The sequence below is a fragment of the Pipistrellus kuhlii genome, unplaced genomic scaffold (assembly GCF_014108245.1).
Source record: "Pipistrellus kuhlii isolate mPipKuh1 unplaced genomic scaffold, mPipKuh1.p scaffold_m20_p_2, whole genome shotgun sequence".
NCBI lineage: Eukaryota > Metazoa > Chordata > Mammalia > Chiroptera > Vespertilionidae > Pipistrellus > Pipistrellus kuhlii.
This window is the reverse complement of record NW_023425515.1, coordinates 36995285-37018704: the sequence shown is the minus strand read 5'-3', so window position 1 is coordinate 37018704 and position 23420 is coordinate 36995285. Positions and strand designations below refer to the sequence as shown.

At 50.8% G+C, this 23420-nt stretch overlaps 1 protein-coding gene and 1 non-coding gene across 18 annotated transcripts; both read right to left on the bottom strand.

The window, feature by feature from the left end:
• Window positions 1-1057: 1057 nt before the first annotated feature.
• On the bottom strand, window positions 1058-22578 carry EIF4G1 (eukaryotic translation initiation factor 4 gamma 1). 17 transcript variants are annotated; one of them, XM_036447167.2, is made up of 34 exons: window positions 22445-22576; window positions 21562-21618; window positions 21232-21324; window positions 20851-20937; window positions 20340-20360; window positions 19521-19787; window positions 19256-19325; window positions 18083-18195; window positions 17183-17275; window positions 16919-16985; window positions 15763-16593; window positions 15420-15508; window positions 15145-15331; window positions 14924-15057; window positions 14638-14796; window positions 14290-14478; window positions 13911-14108; window positions 13558-13704; window positions 13116-13352; window positions 12837-12941; window positions 12562-12721; window positions 12259-12362; window positions 11543-11645; window positions 11185-11287; window positions 10754-10986; window positions 10498-10616; window positions 10201-10373; window positions 9763-9888; window positions 9541-9622; window positions 5825-5923; window positions 5593-5727; window positions 5402-5483; window positions 5126-5266; window positions 1058-1678 (listed from the first exon to the last, which is right to left on the bottom strand). In XM_036447167.2, the coding sequence occupies exons 3-34, from the start codon at window positions 21289-21291 to the stop codon at window positions 1497-1499; spliced, it is 4896 nt and encodes a 1631-aa protein (XP_036303060.1). In that variant the 5' UTR covers window positions 21292-21324; window positions 21562-21618; window positions 22445-22576; the 3' UTR covers window positions 1058-1496. The 17 variants fall into 17 exon arrangements, with proteins under 17 accessions (XP_036303060.1, XP_036303062.1, XP_036303061.1 ...); XM_036447169.2 differs by having other exon boundaries at window positions 14290-14475; XM_036447168.2 differs by having other exon boundaries at window positions 19256-19322.
• Window positions 12442-12517, bottom strand: LOC118725173. The gene has a single exon (XR_004989904.1). It is a non-coding gene; the product is annotated as a small nucleolar RNA SNORD66 (small nucleolar RNA).
• Window positions 22579-23420: the final 842 nt, after the last annotated feature.

Below are 23420 nucleotides of genomic sequence, written 5' to 3'. Positions count from 1 at the left end.
ACGAGTCTACCCTGCAGAGCCCAGAAGCAGGCAGGCCAAGGGACCGAACCCAAGTTGATTCCGCCCTCTCCCCGCTCGGGCCTGCTCCGCTCCCTCCTCTAGCCTGGCCCGCCTCCCTGGTGCAGGCTCCTCCCTCTCCCGACACCGGCCCCTTCCTCAAGGCCCCGACCCACCCGCTCCCCGCAGCCGGACTCCCCAACCAGCGCCCGGCCTCTGCCTCTTACCCTGACCCGCCGGGCTCCGGGAGCCGACACAGCCCATGGCCGGGAACCCAGGCGCCCTAGCCCGCGCTCGGGCCCCGGGCCATCGGCTTGCAGAGGGTCGGGCCGCGGCCGCCACCAGGGAGGGGAAAACCCGTCAGGGGAGGGGGGTGGGAACCGCGCATCCGCCACCGCTCCCGGGAGAGGGGACCGGCCGGTGACGTTAACGCGGGGGGCGTGGCCAGCGCGTCACCATCCAAAGTGAGAGGCGGGCGGGGCGAGCAGGCGTCAGAGCCACGCAGGGCAGGGGCAAGGAAAAAGCTTGTCCTCTGCTCTCAGGCCCAACCATGAAATGAACCCTTTAGGTGGATGGAGCAGGGGAGGGGAGTCGACATGTCTTGGGAGTCTCGGCGAGAATTCATTGGACCAGGCTGACAGTAGCACTGTATGGGGCTAGGGGACCTCACTGCATCCAGCCCCTTCGTTTTATTGGTGCGCCCTTGTAACCAGAAAGGACCTGCCTATCAACAGCCTGGAACTCAGGACCACCTCCTCTCAACAGGGGTTTGAGCACATTCTGCTTGGGAAGTGATACCAGCCAAGTGTATTATACTACATACCCCACAGCTATTCAGTCTCCCTCTCCCCTCCTAACCAACAGGGCACCCAACCACGTCCACTCCAAGGGCCACCCTCCAAGAAAGTGACTCCCAGCTCCCACAATCATGGACAGGGGAAGAGGTAAGAGGGGTGCCAAGTTCTAGGAAGCTGCTGTAGTGCCAGCTCTGGAAAGGAGGCTGCCCGCCGATCCATACCCCTTCTCCGAGGGAGAAGGCCATAAAGCAGAGGCAGTGAGCTTAATTGAATTCATGTTTAATAATTACAGGCACCGTGCCCCCCCTTCCCCCTGCCCAGGCAGCAGCAGGGGTGGTGCAGGGGCTGGGGCATATGCCCCCAGCAGCGAGGACGGCAGTCCCAAGAGTGATTTTCAGAAAATAAAAAAAGGACCCCAGGGGCAAGCAGTGGTGCCCCCCCAAGACACACCAAATTTCAAGACTTTATATATAATATATCTCTGTGTCCCAGGGGGAGGAGAGGGACACCTGGCAGCATCCTGGAGGGGGGCCCCAGGCAGCCCCACGCCATCCTGCCTCTTCAGCCACTTTATTAGCTCAGACACATCGCACTACAGGCACCCACTGCCACCGCCGCTGCTGCTGACCCCCCTGCAGTCCGGGCGGCTGGCTGGGCCATCCGAGTGTCCATGGGGTTCCAAGTCCCCGACCCCACCGGCCCTCAGTTGTGGTCGGATTCCTCCTCCCCCTCACGAAGCCACTTGAAGAAGCCTGTGACAGATTTAAGGGCCACGCCCTTGCCCTGCTGCTCAGCGGGGTCCTTGCTACTCTCCCAGCTGTAGAAGGCGTCTTCCTTCAGCACATCCTCATCGTACAACGCATCGAAGAACATCCCAAGCAGGTCTGCAAGGTAGGACAGATTTAAGAGATGTGTTGCCCACAGCCACCCATCCCACCCACAGGAATCCCTCCCAAGCTCCTGTTAAAACAGGCCCTTGACCAACTGTCCAGACATCTGTATCTTTGACCATCTCAGAGTGACTAGGTCTTTGACGGGACGCTAACCTCATGATCTAGAGACTGGTTCGCAGGAATGAGTCACTTAACCAAACCTTACAAAACTGGCCTAGCTTCACTCACCTCAGCAGCTTCAAATTTCTTCACTCATCATTAACAGGGGAAACTATGTAAAATTGGTACCCCTGAAATTTGTAATCACAATCCCAGTTGTATCACTCACAATTCAAGGGGTATAACCTAAGCATCTACTGGCCCCTATTACAGATCCTGACAAACTTGATTCCAATTTCCTCTTACTTTCCACCTCTTAAACATAACACATCCTCTCTGGCCTTGACATATTTATAAGTGCTACATATTTTGCCAGAAACATCCTTTCTCTTGTCACCTTTCTAGTGAATTCCTTTAGATCAACTCAAGCACCCCCTTCTCTAACCCTTTCTCCCTCACCCCTAAGCCTTCCCAAGTACTTGTCCTATAACCCTGAACATAACCTACTGCCTTCCCCACCCTGCACTGCCGGTATTTCCAACGCAAACTTTATATTCCTAATAGTAGTGAACATATTTCTTTCTGAAAAAAGAAATTAAGCCCTGGCCTGTTTGGCTCAGTGGATAGTGCTGGCCTAAAAACTGAAGGGTCCCAGGTTCAATTCCAGTCAAGGACACATGCCCAGGTTGCAGGCTCTATCCCCAATAGGGGGCATGCAGGAGGCAGCCAATCAATGATTCTCATCATCGATGTCTGTCTCCCCTTTCTCTATGAAATCAATATATATAAAAGAAATTAATATAGTCCTGACCAGGTAGCTCAGTTGATGTTATCCTGATACACCAAGATTGAGGGTTCCATCCCCAGTCAGAGCACATAAAAGAATCAATCGCCAAAACCGGTTTGGCTCAGTGGATAGAGCGTCGGTCTGCGTACTCAAGGGTCCCAGGTTCAATTCCGGTCAAGGGCATGTACTTTGGTTGCGGGCACATCCCTGGTAGGGGGTGTGCAGTAGGCAGCTATTCAATGTTTCTCTCTTATTGATGTTTCTAACTCTCTATCCCTTTCCCTTCCTCTCTGTAAAGAATCAATAGAATATATTGCAATAGTATAAAAAAATCAATGAATCCATAAATAAGCAGAACAAATTGATGTTTTTCTCTAAGAATCAATAATTATTTTTTTTTTTAAGGAGAGGGAAATGAATAAACCATAGAATCTATAGCCCAGCTCATTTGTGAATAGCTGACTGAGCTGCCTAAGAAGCTGCAATCCAGAATACTCTTAGGGATACGCACAACCTCAAATCTACAACTGCTTGCCTATGGGCAGCCTCCCATCCCCATCCCACAGCAATGGTAGCAATACATTTTTTTGTCCCAAACTTGTGCTCCAAATCCTTTACACCCCACCCTGGGGATCCTATACACACAATCTGCCCTGTATTTTCAAGCCTAAGTTTCTCTGATCTCAACTATGTTATACCCAAAGTATTTTCTTATTTTGACAGAGATTGAATTCAAAGACTTTTGTTTACATTTGCTGTTTTCTCAAATACTACTCAATCCTTTTTAATTAAGATCCTACACCCTACTCCACCAAATGATTGTTAGGATGGCCTCCATGTTTTTATACTGCAGAAGCCCTTAATTTTCAGGTCATCTCTCATGGAGTTCTCAAGCAGTTCCCTCTCCTAAAATTACTGTCCTTCATTCACAGGGTCCTGTCCTCCTTGATATCTATCTGTTGATCCTTCACCTGAAGGTACTGTCTCAGGCCCTCATCACTCTCCCGCAGGCAATCCTGTAATTTTTTGTTGTTTTCCTACTTGTGACTTGCATGTGTTGTTGCCCTGTGCTAGCAACTCACAGGTAGACCTCTGGCCCTGATCTCTTCCTCTCCAAATGAATTCAGATATCCAGGTATCTACCAACATCTCTGATCACCCCCACCCACAGACCACAAACTCAATATAGCCAGACTCAACTTGATCCAGTTTCCCTACCACTCAATGGGTGGTACCACACTATCACCTCGCCTACCAAATATTAAAACCATCCTGGGAGGCATATGACTCTCATCGCCCTCTCCCAGGTCAGTGCATGTCTTGGAATCTGCCCACACCTCTCCCATCTGCACAGTCAGACTGAGCCACTACCAACACATTCCTGAATTAGCTGATCCTACTGCATTCACTCACCCCTATTCCAAACCATACTCTTCCTCTAATAGCCAGATCTAAAGACTGGATTAGAATATTTAAGTATGCTTAAAGGCCCAAAAGGCCTCTTCTTGTCCTTAGGCTAAAGCCCAAAACTCAACCCCTGGGTATGTAGCCCCCTGCATGACCCAGCCCAAATCCCTCTCTCAACCCCATGTTGCCCCACATGACTGGTTTCTGGGCTCTCCCACAATGGTCTTCCTTCAAGTTCTTTTACCTTCATGGCCTTCTACACAGTTCTTTTCCAAGTCTCCCCCTACCACTTGTTATTTAGCTCCCATTTGTCAATTCCCACTCATTATCCCTTAGACTAAGCATGTGAAAATCCCAGCCCTCTGGCCAAGACTTTGACACGCTAGCCTCAGACTAAGTGTACTCCCCAAAGAGCACCCGCAGGATCCATCTTCCAACACTCCTCACTCTGCTGTGGGTTCCAGGACAGCATGGGAACTGTGCTTGATCTATTGCTAACAGCCCAGGGCCCCAGCACCTACCTATCTGCAGAATGCATAATTCAAGCATGTTGCCGAGACCGGTTTGGCTCAATGGATAGAGCGTCGGCTTGGGGACTGAAAGGTCCCGGGTTCGATCCCGGTCAAGAGCATGTACCTTGGTTGCGGGCATATCCCCAGTAGGGGGTGTGCAAGAGGCAGCTGGTCGATGACTCTCTCTCTCTCTCATCGATGTTTCTAGCTCTCTATCTCTCTCCCTTCCTCTCTATACAAAATCAATAAAATATATTAAAAAAAAAAAAAAAAAAAGGCATGTTAACCTAACCCTCAGTCTCCCAAAATGGAAGACAGCACCATCTATTCTATAGTTATGAGATTAAATGAGGCAAGAAAAGTTATCTCAGCCCTGTGCCTGGCAAAGGGAACCATCATTTGTCAGCTCTGCATTCCTGACACCTAATAGTTGGTTAAGCACAAGACAGGTAGTCACACCTTCAAGACTGAGGCTAACTCCTCCCATGTATACAGAAGGAAACAAACACTCTAGAGTGAAGTAATCAACCATCAGAGCATTTTGCTCTCCAATGACCACCCACCTTTCCATGACTGTCCCCGCTTTCTGGCGGTTCTTCCACCCCACCCCCAACCCTCCAGCCTGGCTCTTACTGGGGGGCTGTTCTAAGGTCACTACAAGGGCCTGGAGGGCATAGAGTGCCTGCAGCTCCTTCTGCTCATCACATAGGTATTTCTGTAGCAGTTTCGCTCGTGCTTTCAGCACTGCAACATCCACTCGGAGGGTAGTCTCAACTATGGGAAGAAAGACAGAGATAAGTGGGATAATGCACCCTCATTCTGGTTCAGAACTAGGAGGCAATGACCAAACCTCCCTCCCTCCGTCTGTTGGGCCCACCCTTGCCCCACCATCTTCCTGGCTCCTCTTACAGATAATTGCAGAATAGCAGACAGTTTTCATGAGGGCTCGAACTAATGTGTTGGATGCTACCTGCTGCTCAGTCAGGTTGGCCTATTCAGGAAAAAGGAAAACATATGACCCATAAATTCTGAATATTGCCCCCATCATCACACCAGAACAACTTCTTTATCCTTCTCTCCCGATATCAAAAGAAACGTACCTCTATCCAGTCAATCACCTGCTGGTTACTACTGTCCTCCTTGAGCAGCTTCTCCAGCTGCCTACTCAGCTCCTCAGAGGAGAGCAACCTCTGGCCAGGGGCTTCCGACTCCTCTCCCAGGGTATACTCCACCTGCTGCAACCAAAGAAAGCCCACGGTCAAGAGGTAAGAGTATCACGTGAGTGAGATGACGGAAGACTGGCCAGTCCCAAATGGAGCTCTAGCAACAAACCTGTTCAGCAACAAACGCAGCAACATCCTGGCCTTCCGGTAGGAATTCTTTCCAGCTGAGTCCAGCTTCTCGCCATAGTGCCCCCACCTTTTTGGGACCCTGGAAAACACAAGACCAACTCAGCATCCCTTTCCCTCTCCAAGAATCTAACAGCACCACAAATGGCATCTATCACATATTTACTGAAAGGCCACTAGGTGCCAGTTAGAGCTCAGGATGCTATAGACCAGTGGTTCCCAACGTGGGGCACACGCTCCACAGGGGGGAAATTTGATGGTTAAGGGGGAAATTCAAGAATGAGTTATTTTTTGCATTTCTTATGGTTCCAGGAGCCTCATATACAGTATATAAACATACATTATGACATATTTATGCATTTCAGTCCTCTATTACCGTATTTTTCAGACCATAAGACGCTCCGGACCATAAGACGCACCAGTTTTTAGAGAAGGGAAATGAAGAAAAAAAGATTCTGAAACAAATAGTGTCCTAAAATATTTTATGTGCATTAAAACCCAACATCACAGTCATAAACACATGTAATCAACCCTGTAAAGTAAACAGCAGCATTTAGAACCATTTTAGAGCCGGGCAAGCACACAGAGACCACACAGAGCCGGGCAAGTAAAAAAACTTTTTTTTTTAAAGTATATGTGTAGGCTATATTTGGACCATAAGACGCAGCGACTTTTTCCCCCCACTTCTGGGGGGGAAAAAGTGCGTCTTATGGTCCGAAAAATACGGTATATATTTTGAAACTTTATTTGCTCTATTTTCATATCACTTCATATTATCACTAAAAAATCAACTTCTTAGTGATTTCTTCCTCAGTACTTCAACTGTCCTTTTGTCCTTTCATTTTTCTTTCATGGATGCCATTTTCTTTGGAAGCTTGTTTAGACCAAATTAATGGCCTTTTAGGCTTCCGCCACATGAATAGGAGTTCACTTTTTAAATAAGAATTATACGTTGGGGGGGGGGGGGGCGTACATCAGGATTTGAGAAATGCTTAGGAAGGGCACGGCCATAAAAAAGGTTGGGAACCGCCAAAACCGGTTTGGCTCAATGGATAGAGCATCGGCTTGGAGACTAAAAGGTCCCGGGTCAAGGGCATGTACCTTGGTTGCGGGCATATCACCAGTAGGGGTTGTGCAAGAGGCAGCTGATCGATGATTCTCTCTCATCGATGTTTCTAACTCTCTCTCTCCCTTCCTCTCTGTACAAAATCAATAAAATATATTTAAAAAAAAAAAAAAAAAAAAAAAAGGTTGGGAGCCACTATTACAGAATTACAAAATAGGCACAGGACCTCCAAGTTTACAGTCTAGAGTCTAGTACCCGGCATAGACATCAAGCATAGACACAAGGCACTCATCCACTATGAGACTGCGGGTTGGGGGGAATGGCCTAAGAGGCTCCAGGAAAGATGCCAATTACCTTTCAAAGGATTATCCAAGAATTATTGGATCACAAAAGGTAAACAGCCAAATCCAAATAAATACCTCATCCTAGCCTTACACACTCCTACACAACTTTTCCCCCTAAAATAGCTTCGTTTTTCCTTACTCCGAGTAACAAATGCTGATGAGAAAGGACAGCTAACAAGTACATTTATTGGTTCCCAAAGTCCAGAAAATTTTAGAAGCATATACACCCCTTCACCCACAACACAAATCAGAATCCTCTCAAACAGCAGTCTGAGAGCACATCTATACTAATAAGAGAGTAATATGTTAGACTGGGAGACCTTCCAAACAAAGCCACTGAGGCAGGGCCAAGGCAGAGGTGGTTAGGGGAGATCAGGCCAGGAGGGAGGACAGTTAGGGGTGATCAGGCGAGTGAGAGGAAAGGGGGGCAGTTGGGGGCAAGCAGGTTGGCAGAGGGGGTACAGTTTGTGACGAGAAGACTGGCTAGGGGGGCAGTTGGGGGTGATCAGGACAGCAAGGGGGTGCATGAGAAGGCTGGCGGGAGGTGGCAGTTGGGGAGAGCAGGTCGGCAGGCAAGTGAGCAGTTAGGAGCCAGCGGTCCTGAATTGCCAGAGGGATGTCTGACTGTAGGATCGGGCCTAAAACGGCAGTCAGACATACCCTGAGGAGTCCCAGATTGGAGAGGGTACAGGCCGGGCTGACTGACTGACACACACACACACCAGCCCCTCACCCCCCCACCCCCACACACAAATTTTGTGCACTCGGCCACTAATATCCTATAAAAAGCAAGAGATTCTGAAAGGATTACTTTTATAATCACAGGTATTCAAAATGATGATATCAACCCTTAACAAGATTATTATACTAGCAGTTCCCAGATTTTTAAAGATAACCATGGATTTTAACACCACTGAAATCGAGTTATCTCAGTATATTACATTTCTTAATGATTACTTTATTATTTTTTTTAAAGATTTTTATTGATTTTAGAGAGGAAGGAAGAAAAAGAGATAAATAGAAAAATCAATGATGAAAATCATTGGTTGGCTGCTTCCTCACTGGGGGATCCAGCCCATAACCCAAAAATGTGCCCTTGTCCAGAATTGAACCTAGGATTCTTCAGTCCGCAGGTCAACGCTCTATCCACTGAGCCAAACCAGCTAGGGAAGTTAATTACATTTAAAAATACGACCATAGTCTTTTTTTCTTTTCTTCTTAGCAGATCATAAATACATCCTAAAATCTATGGCACCTTAGATTCAATGAAAATACAGAAGTAGTTCAACATGCCTTTTTTAAAAAACATAAATTATCCTGGTACATAATTATGTATGCTGAAAGAACAATTCCTTTCAATTCCAAGTCTCATTCCTCCAGGTTCCAGATAGCTGAACTCTTCTGAAACTGCACTTTCTAACTTCTCACTACCACTGAACACCACACCCAGCTTGCCTTTCCTATCTTCCCACCTTTCTACCTGCTAGTCAACAATTAACTTTCACACCAGGCAGCATTTCTAGGAAATCATGTCATGATTATCAAACAGACACTCGCTTGCAACTTCATAGTGCTTAAAACACTCAACTTCAACCACTTTATTTTATGCTTTACTTCACACTGTTGTTTTTGTTAAATCATCTTTTTTCTCCTCTTCCAACTTGTTTTTATTCACTGCTGTATTTATTATCAATGCCTACTATGTAGTAAATGTTTTTGTTTCTTTAAACACTAGTTTAAAAAAAATGAATGGGGCAATGAGAGGAAAAAAGAGCATATATAATACTTTCAACATTATTTATAAAAAATAAAATGAATGAATAAATAAAAGAATGAATTAATCAAACAAGGATCTAGGGCCATGGTCGGCTGCAGATCACCAGCCACATGCAGCTCTTTGGCCCCCTGAGTGTGGCTCTTCCACAAAATACCATAGCCTGTGCCTATTTTGAAGAAGTGGCGTTAGAAGAAGTTTAAGTTTAAAAAATTTGGCTTTCAAAAGAAATTTCAATCGTTGTACTGTTGATATTTGGCTCTGTTGACTAATGAGTTTGCCGACCACTGGTCTAAGGTCTTAGATTCCATTCTCCAGACTTGGCCAAAACTCTAAGAGGAACCTGTCTGAGGGAGTACCAGTCTCGCTCAGATACTAACATGGCATTACCATCCATCCCCATTAACCCCATCCCACCAAAGGATCAGAAGAAGCTTCAGTGTCACCCCCAATAGTCCGAACAGCACGGTGGGAAGAAATCCTGAACACATCATCCCTGAAAGGCTCTCACTCACCATGCTTTTGCATAGGAGCCCCAGGATCTCCAGCAACAGGGAAGTAGCTTTGCCCAGGGGCCTCAGAGGTTTGGTAATCTCCCTATAAGAAAATTCAGTTGTTTTTGTTAAGCCCTCAACATACTATCCCACTCCTCCCTAAAACCAGGCATCTTAGCCAACCATCCCTCCGTCCTCACCTCCCCCCCACCCCTCTCCTGAATTCCATCTTAAGCAGCTCACCTGAATAGCTCCCCCATGGGTACTCCACCGTCCTGCAGAATTGGCGTTACCAGTTCTGCTAGGTAGAGCCACACGTGGGGGATGTCAATTTCCATATCTTCAGCCAATTCTAGGATTTCAAACAGCCTGCAAAGGAAATTCAAAGTTAGGGCATTATAGGAAAGAGGAGCCAGGTGTCCACCCTCCTTTTGGGGTAACAAGACATGGCTGAAGAATTAAACATGGAGCCCATCAGGAATATTTCCTAAACATGGGGCAATTACCTCAAGCTAAGGACACTTTCTTGTCCTTAGATGGCTCAAACCCCTACCCCTGACCAAAATAATGTTGAGCAGGTGGTTGAGGAACCTACATTCTCCCTCAAGGTTCCACAGGTCCTACAAAGGAAGAAAATTAGTGGTTTTGTAAAAGTGGGAGGGGCAAAGAAGCCGGTCATACCCTTGATAGTACTGAGCGGTGGAGAGGTGCCCAGCACAGAGCAGCTGGTGCAGCAGCCGTCCCATGTGTTCACGAGCAATGGCACTGCGCTCCAGTGTGGACTCAACGCCATGCCGCACAAAGATGAAAAGCAGGGAGGGTGAGGCCAGCTCCTGCACACACTGCACTGCCTCCTGCAGGGGGCACAGGGTACAGGAGGAAGAGAGCAGTCAGAATCTGGTCCAGACCCTACAATATATATCAGGCAGCACAGTCTCTACCCACTTTACCATCACTCAGATCCCTCCCACTACCAACCTTCATGTCATTGAGATGGAGGTATTCCTCAATGATGGCCTTGGATTTCTTCTCTAGCTCCTCTTCTGATAGTGCAGCCTTAGGGGGACTCACAGGAGGCAAGGTGGCTTCTCGCTTCCCTGAGGGGGTACAAAACAGATCAGAGACTCTTCAGTTCCAGTCTTTCCAGCAAACTGCAGCTCTGAAGACTATCTAGGGACTGACTAGTCCCAAACGAGCCCACATCATTCCCTCCCTTCCTCTCTTAACCCCTTACCAGCATCCCGCCCGCGGTCCCGTTCCTCCGAGAGGCTAGCTGCCTTGCGCAGCCCCTCAGGCTGGGAAGGCCGCTCTCTACTCCGTTCCTCCACTTCCTTGCTGAAGCTCCGCTTGGTGGCAGGTGTCCGAGAGCGATCTAGACGGTCCCCACGATCGCCTCCCCGCTCACTCCGCTCTAAGCGGTCTCCCCGGTCCCCAGCTTTCTCACCTCGTTCCCGGCTCAAGCTACTCCTGGAAGACAGACAAGCATATGGTCTCTCACCTGTACTGCCCAGGCATTCACTCCTTTACCCAACATGCTGAGCAACCATCAGGCCTTGTTCTTGGCTCAACATTACAGTTGTGTGTGAGGAATCCTATGGCAACAACCCAAACCCAATCATGGTATCCTCCAAGTGTGTGAAAAACAAGAGACCTAGGAAACTTCACCTCTGGGCCACACGTCTGTTCTCTGTGCTTTCAGTAGGTGCTGCCTGTTGAAGGGCTGAGAAGCGATTCAAGGTACTAGTAGCTGGACGAGCATTTTCTGATGCTGGGGAGGCAATAAATGAAGATTAAAATATATTTCCTTAGATCCTATCACCTACTTGCCAGTTTGGGACACTTGGTCCTAGCCCCAACACTAAAGCATTTCAGTCCCTAGTCATCCGTCCCCCCCCCAAGTGGTACACGGCTCCTGCATTACCTAACCACTCTGTACCGAAGCCCCACAGATAGGCAAGGAGACGAGCCTCCCATGCAGACAAAGCTCTACCCTCAAGAGAGCTCATTACAGTGGCCTCCCTACCTGCGTCAGAGGGCTTGGCTCCTGAGCCTCCACTGCTGCCCTTGCCCCAGCTCAATCGCCCTCCAGGTGCAAAGAGCTGGTTGTTAGAATCGATGGAGCCAGGCTGAGGAAGAAAAGGGGGTGAAGAGTCATGGGTCTGACCTGGCCAAAGCCCCCAGCCACACAGCCACCAACAGCCCAGACCAGGGGCCAGGAAAGCTTTTTCTGTAAAGGGCCAAATAGTAAATATTTGAGGCTTTACAGCCACATAGTCTCTATTCAACTACTCAACAATGCCGCTGTCACACAAGAGCACTCACAGAGGACAATGGGAATGAGTGTGGATGAGTTCCAATAAAACTGAGAATGAAATGTAATTTTTACATAATTTCTTATCACATAATAACACTCACTTTTTTCCTACCAGTAAAAACCATTTTTAGCCTGGGTGATATACAGAACAGGGAATGGACCTAGGTACCTAATTTGGTGTGTGTGTCTGTGCTGACCACAGAGTGGCCCAGACCAATGTGATCACACGTCCGTCCTAGGGTTGGCAGTCCTGTCAGTCCTGTCTCTAGTAATCTAACCAGTTAATCTAAGAGGAAAATTTTAGCTGTCACTTTCCCAACCTCAGAGAATGAGGGCAGGAGACCCAAATTGTGTTTAATGCCTATTTTGATCCCTCAATATCCTCCTATAACAGACATTACCCCCTCCAACATCCACACACCTACCTTGGTGATCTTGGTGAGTCGTGAGGTGTCAATAGGGCGGCTGCCCTTACTGATGGGGACTGTGTTCCAGCCACCACCATCATCTACAAGTGGAAGGCCACGGCCTGGGACAAAAAGGAGAGCATACTGAAATAGTGCGTAAAGCCTAACAGCCCTGTCCAGTTGGGCTGACCCCAGCCTTGCTTCCTCAGATCCTCAGTTCCATCATGGGGTATCAGTGGCCCAGACACGTGGCACTTATAAGAAGTCATCAGTGGAAGCACAGCCCCTCATATTGCCCCTCAATTGTAGCCTCAAACTCACTGATAGGTGGGCCTGGAGGGCCACCCCGACGCTTATCGCTGCCCTTGGCCATTAGCTGCTGCACTTTTATGTGCTCCCGATGCTCCTCCATCTCCGCCTCCTTATGGATCTGGTCAATGGTCTTGGGACCCTGATCCCCTCGGCGAGGCACCCAATTGCTCTGTGGGGACATGAAGCCAACCACAAGATAATTACATCAAAGAGGCCAAAGCAGGCACAACTGGGGGGGATGGGGTCAGAGGCAGTAGATGAGTAGTGGGAAGGTAAGGACACACCCGTCGCAGATCCAGCACATCTTGCAGCATAAAGCGGATTCGGGATGAAGTCTTCTTTTCCTTAATGATTTTTTCCATCTGGTTGAAATACTGATCCATTCGGGGCTAGGGAGAAGCAGCAAAGAGATCAGGCCAGGAACTTCTAAATCTTCACCTCCAGCTGCAGGCCCTCAGCTCCATAACTGTGGCCCAGACATGACAGCCCAACAGGGAGTTTATCAGTGGACAGTAGGCCCCACGTACTTCAGCTTGTCCCCTTCCACATCCCAGGACCCCTACCTTGGCTTTTTCAAAGTCTAGGTCTTTGCCGATGGTAGTGAGCAGACGGCAAAGGCATTCAAGGGACTCTTCGTCGTGGTTCTTAAGCAGTTTAACCACACAGTCGTGCATTATTGCCTCTGTTAACATCTTCAGCTTGAACAACTCCCCAATAAACTTGATATTCCCTAAAGAGCGCCTCCGGGCTATATCTCGGGCCTCTTCCAGCTCTTCCTTCAGGCGACCCCGTTCCTCTGCCTGGCGGTCGTGAGACAGGAAACACATCAAAAAGATACCCAGCCACAAGCTAAAACCCTCTCCTCCAACATCTAGATTTTTTCTATACCCAGCAACAAGCACTCGCGTCCTCAGGAAGAGAAACCCCCATACCACTACCCTCACCCCCAATTCTACAGCTAAGTAGCTTCTGGATAAGCAGTGGAATTGGTTGGTTTTCTCTCACCGTAGCAGCTTCATCCATCTCTTTCTGCTTCTTCTCAAAAACTTCATCATCATCTTTGTCTTTTTCAAACTCTTTCTGACATCGATTCAACAACAGTTTTCGAAAGTTTACAGTCACTGTTGGCTTTTCCGTAGTGGGCACTTTCAGCTGTATGTCAAAGAGATGGTCATATTCAGATTAGTCCAGGGCAGGGAAGACCCTCACCGTCTTTACCTAAAAGCCAGGAAGACCTTTAGCTCCGGCTCTGCCTCCTCTTAGCTGCCATCAACAGCACAGAGTGGAGGAGAACCAAGAAGCTGGACTTAAGAAATGGGAGGCCAGACCACAAGATTTAGAAAATAGTGGAAACTAACCGCCATGAGGCATCGACACATGTTGGCATAGGCCACAGAGAAGTTGGGCTCCGAAATGGCCTTCTCAAAAATGAGGTCAATGACCCCTTTCAGGCGTTCCTCAGTGTCGATGGCCAGCTGTGTCACCTGCTTCATCAACTGCTGGAACATCTGGGGTGTCAGCTTATTCAGAATGGAGCGCACCCTGCGGAACAGGTCCTGGTGGGGAGAGGGAATAGGATCCAGTCAGGTTCTCAGAACAGGGGCCACTGGGAGGGATGGAAAAGGGTATGAGAATGGAAGAGGCTAGGGATAGTATGGACAGAAGCAAAACAGGCAAAGTTGGCTCAGCAAACTCTGAAGAGAAAGAACAGAGACTAAACAAAGGACTTGCCGGTACCTGGGTTTTGTTGCCATCAGCATCCTCTTCCCCTCGGTCCTTATCAGCTGCTGTCCGCTTGCTGCTGGGTTTCCAGGCCTTCTCTGCTTTGTTCAGTTTTATATCTTCAGTCATTAATACTGTAGCAATGATCTTGCGTGGCTCCTTTCGGGGACCCTGCTGAGAGCGCCGGGGTCCCAGACCAGCCTGCTAAGCAAGGGGTAAGGACAAGAGAAGATATAGTGGTCAGCACAACCTGACACCACCACCACACATCTCCAGGGAACACTTCTAATTCCCCAACGAGACACAGAGGGCCACACACCCCACGCCCCTTGCCCATCTACCCCTCTGTCCAGTCCCACTCACCGGCCCTCGGGGCAGCTCCCCACCTGGCCCACCCCTTGGGGGCCCCCGGTTGCTGAGGGTTGGTCGGCCAAGGTTGGCAAAGGATGGAGTAAAGTCTGGGCCACAATTCATGCCTTGAAGTCTAGCAGGATCCAGTGGCCGCAGTGGTGTTTTATTGGCCTGTGAAAAGAACAGAGAAGGTATCGGAAACAGGCTAGGACCACTGACTGCTCTTTCCGGACCTCGGGCTCCACCCCATCCAGCCAGCCAGTCAGTACAAACTTAGCTTCCCCTCAAGACCACCAACCTTATCCAATACCACATCACTGATATGAGGCAGTCCCTCCGGCTTCTGCATACTGGCAAAGATGAACTGAAAGCCAAGCAGGAACTCACGGTCATAACGCTTCTTCTCCTCAAGGTTTAGAGGCTTCCACTGATCTGTAAGGAAGACAGATGAACCAACCATTCTGCCTCCAGAGGTCCTGATTAGAGTCCTCAGCCCTCTCAATCCTTCCTTCAACATACCTGACTTATATTCATACTTCTGTTCCCCAGGTTGGATATTCTCAGCATTGTGGATTTTCTCTTCCTTTGAATCCCAAGTTTCATCTGGTTCCTCGGGTCGTGTGGCCACACTACTGCTCTCAGGCTCTGGACAGGGGTTGTTGCCTACAGAAGGCGGATTTTCCACCTCCGGGACTCCTGGGTTCGCCTGCAACCGTGGGGACATTCCGTTTGGTTGCAATTCAACCACTGTTCCATGCCCAGACTCTGCCCTCTGCTACTATCTGCTTCCTTACCTCCTTGAAGGCATCTAGAAGGTCTCCTACAGCTTCCTTCTTATTGAGCTCCTTAATTTTCCGTCTCCTCTTTGGCACAGACACTGCCACTATATTTAGGACAGGGGAGGAAAAAAGAAATGGGAATAACTTAAGAAGCGTCCCTAACCCCTAAGGGGAAAAGCAGTCACTATGTAACATTTCCTCTTTCCATCACACCCTCTCTTAAAATTCCTTAATCTAGTTCTTAGTTTCCATCACTGAGCTTCTGACCCAGACAGAAAAGCACAAACGGGAGATCAATAAATAGAAAGAACCACCTCCTCTAGGCCTGACCCGCCTCCACCATCCAGCCACGTCTGACCTTGGTTGGCTGCTGCTGCCTCCAAATTCTGGGACAGGTGGGCTGGAACAGGAGTACTCTCTGGGGGAAGCACTTCCTCTCCTCCCTTCTCACTCTCAGCTTCTCCTTCTTCCTCCTCTTCCTCCTCTTCCTCCTCCTCCATTTCCTCCTCTGGAGCAGGGGAAGTCACCGGAGGAGCCACAGGTGGAGTGGCAGAGAGGATGGCGCGGGGAACCACTGGCGCTGTAACCTCCTTGGCCTGCTCCTTTGGCTCACGGACTGGGCTCACGTCCACAGCTGGTGGTGAGGGGGCTCCATTGAGCAGTTCCTCAGGTTGGGTGGTTGGAGCAATAGGCGTGGGGGACTCAGAGGGACAAGCGGGAGGAAGGAAAGGGGCAAGTTCTGGGTTTGAGGACTCTAGCTCTGGTTCTAGATCCTCGGCTGGGACCGTGCCATTAGACTCTGGAAGAATTTCCACCTTGGGAGATGCCAGGGGGATGGAAACCTGGAGAGGACTGGAAGAGAACTCAGACTCTGGAATTGGTTTGCTAAGTGTCACTTCTACTTCCAGTATGGGTTCATCGAGGGGAGCAGGTTCTGGAGAGACACAAAATGGCTCCCCAGCTTCACAGGACATGGGAGTTGATTCTTCTACAGACATTTGTATTATCCCCGTTGTCATAGTGTCCCCAGGAATAGAGAGGACCGCAAGATTAGGCTCAGATCCTGGTTCCAAGATTGGGGGTGGTGACGGGGTCGGAGAAGGTGACGAAGGCTGCGACTCTGACGGGCTATGCTCTGTGCCAGGCAGCCCCGACCGGCCCCCAATGATTGCTCCTTGTGACCGGTCATCTGCACCACAGGAAGAAGAATGAGTAATTACAGGCAAGTCTTTCTCTGTTGTTCCTCCACCTCCGCCTCCCAGCCAAGGCATTCCCAACCTAATTTCCCCTTCCCCTGATCTTCTCCCACCTAAGCCTTTCCCCCCCCTTTTCACCCAAAACTCAACCCACACTCAAAATTCACTACCCGAAACTTAAGTCATTCTTCTTTGGTACCTGGTTCAAGGCACCACCCCAACTCCTTGACATTTTGTTTTAATTTTTACACCTCCTTGGCATTTTAAACTGTCACACTCCTTTTCCCCAAAAAAGCTCTGCTCCACATGCTTACACACCTGGCCGGACAACAACAGCAACCTGGGGAGTCTCCCCATTAGCTTGAGGCTCCAGGCCGACTCCCGTCTGCAGAACACAAAGTGTTACCAACTTTGCCTTGAAGAGTCCCACAACCCTCTTTACTAGAGCCATTTCTATGTTAGCTCTGCCTAGAATCCAGGAAGCAGGGAAATAAATCCCTTAGTGGAAGGAAAAGGCCACCGGACTTGGGAGTCCAGGGCAGAACAGCCATCCCAACCATGGTCTTACTTAATACACAGTACCTGCGGAGGAGTGGGTGTGGAGGCAGTTCGGGCCCCAGACATGATTTCCTCTGTGATATCCTTCCCTCCTTGGTTTGGATCTCGAATTCGGATCTGAGGAAAAAAAGCTATAGGATGAGTGGAACGCAGGAGGAGCCCACCTCTCCACCCTGCCCCACACCTAAGACTCCAGGCCAACCCTCCACCCTCCCACTGGGAACAGGTGGGCGGATGCCGGAAACCCTATGAGTTCTACTGTCAACCCATCCGGCTGCTCTTGTAGTCCCTGCCCTGGTCCCCACCCCTGAGACCCTTGACCTCACAGAGCAGCCCCGTACATCACAATGCCCCTCCCTCCCTCCCTCATCCCTGCCCCAACAGTCCCCAAGGCAGTGGCTGCGCACCCTGGGGCCCAGGACCCCCTTCTAGGACCCATTCGGCTCACTTGTGGCTAGTCGGCCTGATCTCTGGGGGCAGGGCCCAGATCCAGTGGGTGGAGCCAGGGTGACTCAGCGGCTTCCCCAGCCCTGGCACCCTATTCTGGGCACCACGCCCAGGGCTTGAGGATTGAGCAGAGGCGGAGGCCTCAAGAGCTTCCAGGACTAGGGGTGGGGGTGGGGCCAAAGAAAACTAACCATTTCTAAAGCAAGCCACCAGAAACCTAAAACCAAACATAGATCTCTTGGACCCCAGAACCCAGTTCTCTCAGGAATTTCCCCACCAGCCACTTCAGTCTTCCCATGAGCTTCTTCTAAAGTAATCTTAGCACCACACAAAAAAACATGAGCACTTCACAGATCCCCATTCTCTGCCCATTTCAACCGAAGATCTCCTTCCTCAACTTCCTGCTCCCTGACCCACAATGCGCCTGACCTTGATTCTCCCTTTCCAACATGTCTTGGAGCCCCTGTTGCTACTCACCGTTTTCCGCTCCCTCTTGGGAGCAATCTGGGGTGGCTGGTTCATCAAAACCGGGGCGGGGGCCACACCAGTGGGAAACTGCTGCACACCCTGGGCTGGGTAGTAGGTGCCAGCTTGGCGGGGGAGGGGGGAGACGACACACGGAAAGGAAGAATGGTGGCAGCGTCAGGGCACAACCATATACAAATGCCTGCCCGAGTACCTCCCAACCCCAGAACTTCTCATCACCCACGGCCGGCCCCTTGCCCTGCCCCACCCTCCTCCCCAAGGGAATTAGGTGTCTGTCAAAGCTGGGGAACCAGTCTGAGCTGCGTTTACAAGAATTCCTGACACTGACACTGGCACACACACACACACCCCTTATAGGCAGGGACTCGTTCCCCATCACACACCAGCCACCAGAATTCTGTCTGTTCCTCTTCCACATGCTGTATGTACCCTACCCCAGGCACCACGTACACATATACTGAGAGAGCAGCAACTACTTAACCTGAAACAGAATCAGCTCTTTGGCTGGTAATGAGAAAAAGAGATTTGCCAACCCTAGCCACTCAACATGAGTCCAGTTCGTCTCCAGCCCTTTGCTCAGGAGCAAGGAAATAAAAAGTAAAATTATGAACCAGACCCCAGATGAGGAAAAATTAATTCCTTAAAGCAATGGTCTCCAAAGTGGGATACATTCTTTAATCTCATCCATAACCTCCACTTGATTTTCACAAGCAACCCTAAGTATTATTTGTTTAAATTATGCAAATTTATAAACAGAAACGTAACACGTATTAGAGGTACCTAATCAAAATTTTTCGTGATAGATGATCAAAAAACTCTGGAAACCACTACCATAAAGAACAGACTAATCCTCTGAGACTATAAATGAAAAACAGCTACAAAAACCTCTCAAATCCATGGATCCCCACCACCATGGAATGAGTATCACAGGAAATGTTTGCTTACAGGCCTTCACACTGGTGCCTGATCCAATATTCCTTGAGGTGGGGAGGACTCCAACTCTCAGGAATAGGATAAAATTCCCCACCACCCACACATATCCCTACAACTTATTAACCCTATCATTTTTAGACCAAGAGATAAGCCTAGAAAGGGCTTTAGGAATTACTGAGTTTAGATGTCCCTTGTACTCAACTCTCACCTGACTCCCTCTCCCCTGCTTACCATAGGTCCCAAACTCGGTAGGGCTTGCACCTGGATAGAAACTTGGGGCTCCAGGCTGCACAGGATACTGCTGTGTCGGAACAACGTATGTGGAACGCCCCTGGTGAGGGGGAAGGGAGAGGAGGAGGGGGAGAGAAGGAGTTGAGGAAGCTGAGTATCATATCAGACTACAAAGAGAATGTAGGGCAAGATAGGACAAGCCATTAAAAAAAAAAAAAAAGATGGGACAAGCCAACTCTGGGCAGTGACCAGAAAGAAGTCCTACCCTATGGAGAAGAGATGGGATTGGAGGGTCAGGATTGGGGAGATGAGGGTTGGGGTACAAGATTCTGTGGCTTCCAGCCCCCAGCCTCACCTGTCCAGGGATGTAGTAGGCCCCCTGGGAGGCTTGGTAGGAGATCTGGGAAGGGATCATCATTACTTGGGATCCAGCAGGGTAGACATGGGCAGCTGGGCCAGGGCGGGCAGGGGCTGCACTCTGCACTCGGGAAGCTGCACTGCTCGGGGGCTGGGCCCGGCTAGGGTAGAAGTGCTGTCAAGAGGGAGGAAGGCAGTTGATATTGGGAAGGGCCACTCTGCAATGTCTCTAGTCTGGAGAGAAGTGCTAGGGCTATGGAGCATGGGGCCCAATCCTTCCAAGACCCACTTCACCAAATGATGGCTAAGTGGCCTCTTGTACCTATACGTGCCCCCTACACTGAGATATACACTTCGCACCCTGTGTATTTACTCCCTCACTGCCATGCATACTCAGTCACCTCCACCAAGCTACCCTTCTGCAGAGGCTTCCTAGCACCCAGATGCATTATGCCTAACTAAAGCCTTTCTGGACAATATATTCCCAGCATGCACTGCTCCACCTTAAAGTACTGAGGAAACTAACTAACATGCAAAGGTCACCCAGTTGCCAGGTATACAGTGCAAGATTGAGCCCCTAACATGCATCAGTCAGTCGCAGACTGAAAACCTAAACAGCAAATAGGTCCCCACCCTGAAGCCTCCAGTCCCTCGGTCTAGCCCTAGACTAGGACGGAGGATAAGGGTGAGACCAGGAGAAGGTCCAGAATTAGCAAAGGGGTATTACCTGCAGAGACCTGAATCCTCCCTGAGAGCACATGGGGACAGGAAAGAAGAGCATTATCCCCAAGGTGATGGGGGGAGGTGGGGGAGGAAGTAGGACAAGAATCCTCCCACGTAGTGAGGAAGAATTTAGGGAACAGAGAAAGGCAAGAAGCAGCTGGAGTGTTTATCTTGCCATAGTCCAAAGAGAAAGAAGGGAAGGGGAATGGAGCAATGGCAGCCTCCCAGTAAAAGGAGGAAATAGGAAAGGAGCTGGCAGCAGGGCCCAAAGTACTGCCCCCAATTCTCATGACACCAGAACCCCTAGTAATGTCACCCCCACCAACTACATATTCTCCAAAGGGCTGTAAGTAATCAACAGTGCACAGTGCACAGTCGCATGAAATAACACAGAGCAACTGTCAGGAAGTTGGGGCAGGTACAGGGCCTCCATAGTTTCCATCCAGGCTCAAGCTGGCTTAAGCTTTCCATAGGTCCCACCCAGGCCCCCTATTCCCATCCCCACAGCCCCTCACCTGACGGGGCTGAGAAGGCGTGTTCATTTGTGTCGCTTGTGGCGTACTGAACACCACCGGTGCTGTCTGCCCCGGGGGAAACGCTGGCTGAAGGGGGAGACCAGAGTTCAGCGAGAGGGGAAACCGGGTGGGGCAGAAACCCAAGCTGGTGAAGTAAGGGGAGCAGATCTGGGGCAAGAGCCTCAGCAGTCCACATACCCCCTCTCCATGACAGCCCCTGGGAACAGCCAGGAGCCCTGTCTCAAACTGGCAGCAGAAAACTGCACTTTGCCCTGACACAGATGGGGGTGGGAAAATCCAGAGGGTTGGAACCTGTTTCCTGACCGGCTGCCTGATCTCCCCCACCCCCACCCCAGTCTCTGCTAATTCCTTCCTAATTACCTGTGGGAGTCCAGGGGATGGGGCGGGTGGGGGGCCTGTGGGCTGTGGAGCTTTGTTCATTTCATTTGGTCCACATCAGGGTCCCCCCAACACCTGTTGGGAAAGAGTGGAGCTTGGAAAGGGGAAGGGACTCAAGCTTAAGGCAAACGGAGTGGGGGAGGGGTTAGAAAAGGGCCAGGTCCCACACGGAGCCCCGGAGGCGCCGGGGGAAGAGGGGGGTGAAGGAGCAGACAAGACACAGCTTATGCACCCTCCCCCTACCAACACGTTGTCAACCCGCCATCACCTCCAACCACCCCCCTGACCTGCTGAAACAGCACCCGCACTCACCCCCTCGGTTAAGAATAAGTCCACGGTGCGGCCTACAGGTTCTGGGCATCCGAGGGCCTGGGGTTGGGAGGTGAGGGGTATCAACCTGGCTCCGCGGGGCCCAAGACCAACCAGACCGGAAATTCCAGGTCTCGCTGGCACCAGGCTCCCGGATCATAAGCGGAGCTAGCAGCTTCGGCCGTGGTGTCCCCACCCCCCACCTGGGGACACCGGGTTCCGGGCCTGGCCCAGGGGCACACAAGGCACGCCTGCCGCGGGCGGCCACGGGGGCACCCGCGCGGGGCCCGAGGCGAAGCCTGCCGCCGCCCAGGAGTGGAAGCCAGGAAGGGCGGGAGCCGGGCAGCGAAAGGCCAGGCGGGCGGCGGCCGCCGAAGAAGAGCCGGTCTCCAGCGAGGGTCGGCCTGGAGGGCGGGCGGGCGGGGCCGGGGGCTCCTCCCTGCCCACCGCCGTCGCCTCCCTCCCCTGCGCCCTCCCTGCGCAGGGCCGACCAGTGCCAAAGAACAACGTGTCACTTCCCGGCGGCCGGGCCGCAAAGGGGGGAGGGGGCGGCGGGCCGGGAGCGCGGTGCCTGCGCCGGCGGGGCCTCCTCGGGGCAGACCGCGGCGGGGCTCCGTGGCCGGGGCACCCGGCGCCCTCCCAGGCCCCGGGGACCGCATATTCCGGCCCCGCGCTTCCCCACCCCCACCCGGCCGCCGGGCCGGGCCAGGCCGGGCACACGTGGGCCGGGGATCGGGCCCTGGCGGGCGGGCGGGGGCCTGGGCTGGAGCCGCGGAGCCAGGGCGCCGGGGCGGCGGCACAGGGCGGCCGGTCCCGGCCCGGATGGCGGCGGATGCGGGGGGAGGGGGTGGGGGGGCCGGGTCGGGCCCGGACATGGCGGCTTTACCTTCAGTCTCCTTCAGTCCGCGCGGCCGAGCCCCACGCAGCCGCACAGACGTAGTCCACAACCATTTCCGGCTCCCCGCACAGATCCCGCTCGGCGGCCACCGCTTCTCCGCAGGCGCAGCCGGCGCCCCCACGTGACCGGCGCGGAGGGCGGAGCCGCGCCCGGCGCCCCGGAGCACATGGGATTTGCTCCGCCTCGTCATGTGACAGCCGAGGCCCGCCCCCGTGTCCCCTCCCGAACTTTGGAACTCCAGACGGACCCTCCAACTCCGAGGCTGTGTTCCGCAGTGCTTTAGCTCATTCATGCCTGGAGCCAGCATTTGCGGAGTACATACTCAGTGCTAGGTGACGTGCTAGCTAGGGGTCGAGAATATTGAAAGCAAAGACTCAGTATTGCCTAAGGAAGCCGTGGTACAAATGAAATGTAAAATATTCTATAAAAATACAAAAAGAAGTATGAACTATACAGCCTTTGAAAATGATGTAGGTTAATTAGGTTAAACCTATTAAACTGAGTGTGATCCCCTGGCTGGGAATCTTAGTTGGTTAGAGCGTGGTCTGGATACACCAAGGTTGCGGGTTTGATCTGGTCAGGGCACATCGAAGAATCAACCAATGTTTTAGAAACTGTTTTTTACATTAGTAATGTATGTTCATTAAAAAACATTAGAAAATAGCCGAAACCGCTTTGGCTCAGTGGATAGAGTGTCGGTCTGCGGACTCAAAGGTCCCAGGTTCGATTCCGGTCAAGGGCATGTACGTTGGTTGCGGGCACATCCTCGGTGTGGGGGGTGCAGGAGGCAGCTAGTTGATGTATCTCTCTCATCGAGATACATCTCTATCCCTCTCCCTTCCACTCTGTGAAAAATCAATAAAATATATAAAAATATATATTTTTTTAAAAAGTTAGAAAATAAAGATAAATGAATATTTTAAATTTTTTTTAAAGAATCAACCAATGAATGAGAAAATAGGGG